General features: G+C 34.3%; 1 protein-coding gene across 1 annotated transcript; it reads left to right on the top strand.

Moving 5' to 3' along the window:
- The first annotated feature begins 5,534 nt into the window (after positions 1–5,534).
- Positions 5,535–8,364, top strand: LOC127715120 (solute carrier family 46 member 3-like). Its single transcript, XM_052221164.1, has 4 exons — positions 5,535–5,789; positions 6,501–6,584; positions 6,851–7,007; positions 8,197–8,364. Exons 1-4 carry the CDS (start codon positions 5,582–5,584, stop codon positions 8,285–8,287), a joined length of 540 nt encoding a protein of 179 aa, XP_052077124.1. The 5' UTR covers positions 5,535–5,581; the 3' UTR covers positions 8,288–8,364.
- Positions 8,365–9,669: the final 1,305 nt, after the last annotated feature.

Genomic DNA, 9,669 nt, shown 5'->3' on the forward strand with positions numbered 1-9,669 from the left:
TGTTTAGGAGGGTATATTTTGATTTGTTCGTGTTTCCAGGAATTCCATGAACACATTCCAGAGAGTTTTATTGTTTGTTTTTTTTTGTTCCGGCTTTTTTCTTTGATTTTTTTAGTATACAGTAAATGTATGTCTACTTTAATGCTGTTCTATTTTTCTCTTCTATACAGTTAGATTTTTCTTTGGATTTAGTTGTTTGTCATTGGATTGTTGCTCATTCCTGCATACATTATATCATGGTCTGACATTAAAGGTAAAATATCTATACTTATGATTTTACTTGGATCCAGTGTGTTTTTATGCCTCGTTGGTTCTTGAACTAGATATGTTAATCTATTGTCATCAAGTTGTATTCGGATGTTTAAGATTTAAGAATGAGTATATGTAGAGATATTTTGTGTGTGTTCAGTTCAGGTACATCAGAGCTTGAAACTTGTTTGTTATGGCTATAAGGACTCCTACCCAATTTTACTGTTATATCTATCCATGCCATGCTATTCTTGCGGTAGATGTTATAATCTTGTAAGAATAATTGGCTGTTTCTTATTGCATGAGTTTTACGAAGTTTTTGTCATTATCATTGCATATCTATAAAGTTATAGATTACGAGAGTGTATTTCTTATTGACTGACAGTTAACATACAGGATCATTAATGGTATAAATGGTATCTATGTTGGCTGTTATCTGCTCTTTGGTCGGGTTGTTGTCTCTTTGACATATTTCCCATTTCCATTCTCAATTTTATTTCTTGTTTTCCCGCTTTAGCGTTGACGTGTATTTGGGATAATACGAAATAGGACACAATCGATAAATTTATAAATCAGACAACTTTTCCGAAAATATGTCTCTTTTGTTTTGTAACACTTTAACAACGATTAGAAGAAAAATTCGTGATGGTGACAATAAAACTTGTGAAGGGCGGATTGCAGACGTCGGTTTTAGTTTTTGCGTCAGGTGCACACCACTGTTTATGCCGCGAGTCTATATGCCAACATGCGCGCGCGTAACCTATCAGTTGAGACATGTGAACGCCATACGATAGAACAGTTGGTATGTTACTGTTGTGGAATGGGAGGTTTGTTTTGGGTAGATTGAAATCATCACGTGTGTCATAGATGTGGCAATGTTTGAAGGGGTGCAGCTGTGCCAATAGAAATAAAACAAGAATGTGTCCATAGTACACGGATGCCCCACTCGCACTATCATTTTCTATGTTCAGTGGACCGTGAAATTGGGGTCAAAACTCTAATTTGGCATTAACATTAGAAAGATGATATCACAGGTTTCAAGTTGATTGGACTTCACCTTCGTCAATAAAAACTACCTTGACCAAAAACCTTAACCTGAAGCGGGACAGACGAACGGACGCACAGACCAAAAACATAATGCTCCTAGGTGAGGCATAATAAGGTCCAGATATAAAGCAGTTGACTTGGATATTGAAGATTCAATTACTCACTGAAGCACGGGTTATTGAGCGGCAGGGTAAAACACAACAGCAAAAAACCTCGCTTCCTTAAAGTTTGATTCTGACTATATATCATTTTATCACTGACATTGTAAATTTATCAGTCGTCATTTTATGCTCAATATGATTAGTTTGATTCTAGAAAACAAAAGGGCAAAAGAATAACTCAACTTTGCATAAGAATAGAGTTTTGATCTATGTACAAACTTATATCTGCTCATTGTAGTTTGATTTCAACCCTCGTTCATTTAGTCTCTCCTATTACCCTATTACACGTATCAAAATATAAATTTTGCGAATATTAATTTATACTAGCTAGACATGATCATAACCGTGTATGCGATAACTGTACTGAAAGGAGTCATATTTAGGGAGATGATAATATATCATGTATATGTAATTGTGATAAATTGTTTTTGATATCACAATTTATATTTACTGTACTATCAATTAGGTTATGTATACATAACAAATTTATAGCAAATAAACCTTTATGTAGATACGATATCGTTGAGAATATTAATAAAAACTACAAATTCTTTGAAAAAAAATAAGAATCCTTTAGCATTATCATAATAAAAAAAACGTTGGGGTTTCATTTATACATTTGTTCTGGCTAAGGCATATGCAAGACAAAAAATACCGATCACCAGGTAGAATATAAAAATAAAGAGATGTAATATGATTGCCAATGAGACAATTATTCACCAGAGATGCATATTCATACTGTCAAGTATCATCTGCGAGTCATAGAGAAGCACAGCGAATGAGGCCAACAAGGCTCTATATTGTGACGATCAGCTACTATTTTTTATATAAGTTTTTTTTGTTTACCCAGTACATGAAAACCGTTAGAGGATGTGATGATGTTAGGTCAAACTTATCAGCGTAAGTTCATACTATGCCGTCAGCGATAAGTACAGACCAAAGTTAACAAGCCTGGGTCAACGTATTTGACGTAATATGAATAAAAACACGAGGCAAATGACGTAAGTGTTAGCAACTACTTAAGTCGTGATTAAGAGCTGAGCATCGTGATAATGACAGTTTGGGAAACCGATACAAAAAAAACAGAGACATGAAATACATAAAAAAATAGTGTTATCTGACGGAACAATTGTTTTGTGTTAGTGCAAGGAAAATGTGTTATATCATTTATATCAAATCAAATTAGAATTTTTTTTTTTATTTTAGTAAATAAAAAGTAAAATAATTAAAATACTGAACTCCAAGGAAAATTCAAAACGGAAAGTCCTGATCAAATGCCAAAATCAAAAGCTCAAACACATCAAACGAATGGAAAACTACTGTCATATTCATGACTTGGTATAGGCATTTCCTTATGTAGAGAATGGTGGATTAAACCTGGTTTTATAGCTAGCTAAACCTTTCACTTGTATGACAGTCGCATAAAACTCCATTATATTGACAAAAATAAAACTGAATATCTTACATTAAATTTAATGTATTTCTCTGAAATTCATACACATGATAATATAAAACAAAAGATGTGTGGTGTGGGTGTCAATGAGACAACTGTCCGTTAAACACCAAGGAAAATGATATGAACAATAAGGAATGATTGTTTGATCTTCACAAATGGACAAATGGCCAACAAGCATTTATTTTAGTATGTTATAAACGGTCCCGGCATAATAAAATGTGAAAAAAATTCCCAAAAGAAAACAAACAGTCTGATTCATACTTTAATAATAAACAGTTTTGACAGACAGAAAACACTGGATTACAGGCAAATAACAAATGTGGTAGTGTTTACTCATGTATATGAGTACTCAACCTCCTTGTTTTACCTGGGCCAGAAGTGTAACAACACAACCTAAGAACAAAATGTTAATCCTTTTAAAAGAGTTTGAATCATCATTCGGTTTATAGTACTCGCAGATACTGCAACAAGTTCAACATGTGCAAAGGCCAGTGTCAACTTATAAATGAATCGCATCCTAAATTTTTCAATTGTTAAATCTGATTAAAATCGGACGTTTTATCTTTTGTCTTCAAATATTCAAATTTACATTATCGTAGAGAATGCATTATATGGAATTGAACACAATACGTTAGAGGAAGAAGATTTTGTTTTTACATCGGTACAGATTTACAAACATAAAATCTGTAATAATTAAAAACAGTTTTTTGCGGCCAAATCGAAAAATTCTCTTTTGATATTTTATAAAAACTAAGGTTCTGTCTATGCAAAATTGGCTCAATGTTTGATTGTTCTTATAATAAATCATCAAAAATACTAGGTATATTGATTTAAAATGTTTGCCTCCCATGAAATCATCCATTCTTTTATTTCCGTACCTTCGACTATGACACATTTGGTGACCCTTAATCCAACAGAGCCACTCGTTGAACAGTAAAGGTTTCACCTTTGAGAGCACTTGATGTCCTCAGCGTTGCACAGTCTTTAGTGTTTTTGTGAACTGTTGTTTTTCTTCTCGTCTTTTTTCCCTAATATACATGTGTTGTCGGTCTTTCGTCGACTGATAGCTATGTGTTTGTCTCATCAGTATTGTTTCTATTTTTTATGAAAGCAGGAATTTGTAACGGTCCCCTCCGATTTAATTTAAATGTTGTGTACGTCTACATTTTGACCCCGTAGAGATACTTAAACTAAGTCACATCAACAGATAATAATCAAAAATGAAAATATCAATCATTTCTATCAGCGTAATACATATGACCACAATGATTACTGAAATGTAAAACAACATGCATACTGAAAAATTGCTGGAACATAAATTTTAGGTCCTTTTGAGGTAAGTTTTGCTTCTTTTGAATAAAAGTATGTATTTTATCAATGTTACTAGGGAGGACGGTTAAATAAATTACCTAACGCAAAGAAAACAAACAAAACTACATACAAGGTAAACGTAACGTTCCGTAATGGGTAGACTACAAATACAAATAGATGCATCAGCACACTGGAAGTCCTAATGCAAAACTCCTAAAACATTTGTTCTAAACTCAGGATAAATAGAATTATAAAAAAAGAAGAAACAAGAATCAAAACGATATGCGATCTTTTCATTCAAATTTTATTGTATAAATTAGTACTATTTAGTATTTGCTTATACAGAATTTAACATGATAAAATTAAGACCATCAATTTAATTTAGAAATAAGGTTTAGGTATATATATTTCTGCAAAACTGGTTTTGTTTACGTTTTTAATAGAAGATTAATGAAAAATGGTAGAACAAGTAAAACAGGGAATACCTAAAGCAGACAGTGACGATTCAGTACAACGTTTAACATGTCGCCATTTTCTGATGCCAATTATAATCATATTGATGATTTATGGAAATGTTGTACTAGGTACCGCTGAGACTCAGTATGGATATTATGCAGTTCAAAGACAACAAAATATCACCAGTGTTGTTTCAGCATCCCGCCAATCATTATGTGAAGCAAATTCTTCATCTATCCGTTTCAAACAGCAACAAGAAATACAGTTGATAACTGCGAACTGGAATGCATATTGTCATTTGGCACAAAGTATTCCAGTGCTCTTAATGTCTTTGATGGTTGGATCATGGGGTGACAAAATTGGACGTAGAGCAGCATTAATTGTTCCTACATTTGGTTTAATGTTTAAAGCTGTTTTTTTCGCAATAGCAATAAAACTTGAGTGGAATATTTACACATTTATTATTGCATTTTTTGTTGATGGATTATGTGGCATGTGGATAACTTTAATAGCTGCTGCGTATTCTTTTGCTGCAGATTTGACTAAATACGGGAAAAGTAGATTATTTGGAATCGTCATTATTGAAATAACACTTGGTATGGGTGTAACCATAGGCTCTCTAAGCTCGGGCTATGTGATTAAGTATTTGGGATTTTTATACGGATCTATTTTAATTGTTGGTATCACTTTCTTAATTGTTTTTCTTATAATATTCCTCCCAGAAAGTGTACAGACTACGGAAAAATTAACAAGTATTTCTCAGATGGAATATCTCAAAAATTCAATATCATTTTATACTAAAAAGGATCCTTTGAGATACAAATATATCATACTGGCAATTGTATTTGCCCTTAATATAGTACCAGCTATTGGTAGAATTAACGTTCAATCGTTATACGTTATGAACTCTCCATTTTGTTGGAATGCTGTACTTATTGGTCTGTTTGGAGCATTAAGAAGTTTTGTCCAGATGATTGTTGGCATAGGCATTTCCCGTCTTCTGTATAAATGTATGTCAAAGAGAGCTATGATTATTCTTGGATCCATATCTGCAATTGGCTATTACATGGTGACAGCAGTTGCTATCAACGATATAATGATATTTATCAGTAAGTATCAAGTAATATGAAGTTTCGATAACAGTTAAACTGTAAAGAGAAAAAACATAATTTGTTTTATAGGTTTAAAAGCAAAGATATAAACATTTATTTCAATGATTTATGCAAAGTAAACTCCTGCATACTTTGTGACTTGTAAGGCGAAGGTATTCTAAAATATATAGGGTCCATTGTGTTGAGCCAGGCGTTAGTGGAACCGAATAATATTAAACTATGACATCAAGTGTTTTGTAAACCTCCTAGTTATTTAACGTATTTTAATCCTCATGCGCAATACATCTCGTTGACGTTGATGCCATTTGCATCGCCATATCTAGTTACAATCACCAACTGACGTTAAATGGTCTATTCGATTATATAGTAAGACGTTGTAAGTATTTGATCTGACAGTGTATGGTCTAATACCTCAGTAAATATCACAATAAGGCCTCAAATGCAGTTGATCTCATCCAATGAAATATCATGATTTTTATCAGACGAGGAATAAATCTATGAATGTTGTTCTTTTAAGGCTTGTACATACGTGTACGTCGATTACATTTACTAGTTACTATCAAGTTTTCGGGTAAAATACGGTGCACAATAATCTTAGCAATATGTTTCGTTTCTTTGAAATGCAAGAATCTTTACACGTACACCTGTAAGATATAATTTAGTTACACGTAAACATTACACGTAAAAAGAGTTATAATTTATTTTCAGCTCCAGCAGTTGGCCTATTTGGCACATATCCGATCACCATAATACGCGCAATGATGTCCCAGTATACCCCAAAAGATAAACAAGGTACATGAGTGTAATAAAACTTTCTACAATATATAAGATATAACCAAAATATGCCTACTTTTAATTTACCATTACTCCGTTGTAATAGTATAGTGTTCTCGGTCTAACATGAAATCGGAATAATACACAAAACTGAATAAGTAAAAAAAATAGGAAATTTATAATCGAGTTATTTTGATTTTAACTAATGTTATGTTTACAGTAGTTTTGTTTTAATCGTCGCTGATAGTTTCTTAGTGTGTATACATATATTACCAATATTACAGGTGCAATGTTTGGAAGTCTAGCAGCAATCGATGCTGTATGTTCTTTAATTGGATCTGTGGCCTCAAACGTACTTTATGGTGCAACGGTTTCAATATATGCAGGACTTATATGGGTTGTGTTTGGTGGCTTCCATTTGGCTGGCTTATTATTATTTGGGTAATGTATCGTTCTCTACAGTATTATATTCAAATATTTCTGTTAAAATCTTCGTTTGAATAACAATGTTTTGATGTACAATTAAGAAAACGAATTTAGTAATGCCTTGTTTAAGTCGACAGAAATTTACCGTTGTTCGAATATCGTTAATCGATTAGAATGAGACAAATAAAGGTGACAAACAAAACCCGAGAGAATCGCATACAATTCAAAAGTAGCGGGACCGGGTTCGTCGACATGATAAGCGTCTCCTGCTATACATAAAAACAGTTTATTATATTCGTAGAAAAAAGTTCACCCGACAAGGCAGGACTCGGCGGGTTTGCACTAATAAAAGGGCTTTATTCCAGAGAAAAGTGAAAAAGGGACACAGACTACAAACCATTAGATGCAGTAGACCATGTACCAATTGCCTTAATATTGAAGCGCGAAAAAACCATGTTAACAAGTGGATTTTTTGTTGTTGAAAATAATGATTTATTGATTGATTGTTGTTAACCCCATTTTCAACACTATTGTGCTATTTCGTGACGATCATTTTTTTATTGATGGAGAAAGCCGGAGTGCCCGGAGAGAACCACCGACCTTCGGTAGGAAAACTTACAATCCTAGTCAATTAAGATTTGAGTCGAGTGAACCTTCCCCGTACGGGATTCAAACTCACAACCTCAGTTTTCACAGGCTAGTGATACAGTAGTTCGACTACTTTTTCTCTTGATAACTTAGACCACTCGGCCACCGAGGTCCCCGAGAGTCCACATGTTTTGCCTGTACCTACCCTTAAAAGATTTCAGTGGAGCTTATCTATCGTTTGCCTGTATTAAATAAACGTATTTACACTTTTGGTATTTAACTGAATTTTGTCTCCAAATGACCTTAGATCTGCTCCGAATAACCTTCTAACGTCAAGCAACAATCACTTTTTGATTGTGACGTCAAACTTTTTAAACTGTGATCTCAAAATTCACGGGAACTTGTGTGATGTAACTTGATGGCGGACAAATTTGCATACAAGTGTAAATACGTCTATTAATAATACATATTTCAAAAATGCAAATGTCTTATCAAATGAATGGTAAATGTATTGTATATTAACTATGATGTGCAAATTATGTCTCACACTGACTAATACATGTTTAGATATAACAGTTTCAAAATGTACATATCATATATTGATTTTTAATTTTAGATTGTTGTTGTATAAAGAGGCAGCCGAAAAGAAAAAAATAGAAGACAGTAAAACTAAAGATGTAAAACTCGTTTATGTCGTGAAGCTATAATGTGCTGATATAATACTAAATTTAACATTTCGGAAGAGAAATGTATATATATATGAAAATAAAATCTACGAATTGTCTCCGTTCTTTTCCATAAATAGGGGGGAGCAATACCTTTTTCTGTTAACCTGTTTTGGGGCTATTCCAAGTTAACTGTTATTTGAAATATATATAACCTGTTAACTGTTTTCAACCTACTGTCTGTTATCTGTTCTGTTAAACTTGGCAATGTTGTTAACTGTTTTATATGAAAATGGGATTCCTGTTATCTGTTACTTGACACTTAAAGTGTTCACTATTTTTGGCATAATTTATCTCTGTTATCCTTTATTTACAAGAATTTTCAAGATTCACACTAATCACATTAAATTTCCTGTTAATCTCTTTCTCTACGGTGCTCCCTCAAAGGAGTAACATAAACAGCATATATGTAGAAATAGGTCTCGTAGAATAATTTGAAAATCTTGAAAATTCCTTCCCGGCCAGAACAGCAAACAACTCATGTGTCGGGTACATAGCGGAGATCATCGGGTTGACGGCCGAGCGTACCCGCCCTGGTTGCGGCATATATATGAAATCTTGGAATCCACAGGCGTCAAGTGCAACTTCATACCATGGGAGCAGTGAACACCCGATCTTCACTGCTGGGATAGTAAGAGGCGGGTAGAAGAATGAATCCGGGCATGCTGCTTCTTCTCCGATCTCATACGAAAAAGTCAGTTGGTAAAGCGACATAGTGGCTGTACGACCCTACTCAGCCGGCTACGGTCAGCAACGACAGTCCAGGTACAAAACATTGGTCCAGTGACGCCGTCAAAAATCAGTGGCACGGTACTAGCATTGGTATCATCGCATCTGACACGTGTCGCAAAGAGCGCCCCGGTCTCAACCGGGAAACGGCCGGCGCATGGTAATAAGAAAGGAGAGGCTGAAAAGAAAGAAAAAAAAATACACGCCGCGCCGGCACGACGGATGAGGACGAGGATAGGGATAGAGCTTGGTTTACCCCCTCCGAGTCATTACTCTCGTTGTGTCGGTTCCATCACACGTTTGGCTTTCTTTCTTCGTCCAAACGACGGAGCAAAACGTCAAAATGAACGAACCCTAACCAGACGGGACAAACGATGGGGAAAAAAACCAAAATACATAAATGCGGACATGGCAGGCTGGTGGCGAGGTATAACGAAGAATGGGAATAGTAGGGTAACGCGCGGTCCAAACTTTATTGCATTAAAATAATATTCAATTTCCTCGGGCGGTACAAATAAAACTAATAAAAAAACAAATAAAGTCTATATAAGCCACTCCGTGGGAAAAAGTACAAAACGTATTTTTGATAAAATTTACAGGACACGTTATCAAAGTTCATGAAATTATTTTTGAAA

This window comes from Mytilus californianus, unplaced genomic scaffold, assembly GCF_021869535.1.
Source record: "Mytilus californianus isolate M0D057914Y unplaced genomic scaffold, xbMytCali1.0.p SCAF_9, whole genome shotgun sequence".
Classification (NCBI taxonomy): domain Eukaryota; kingdom Metazoa; phylum Mollusca; class Bivalvia; order Mytilida; family Mytilidae; genus Mytilus; species Mytilus californianus.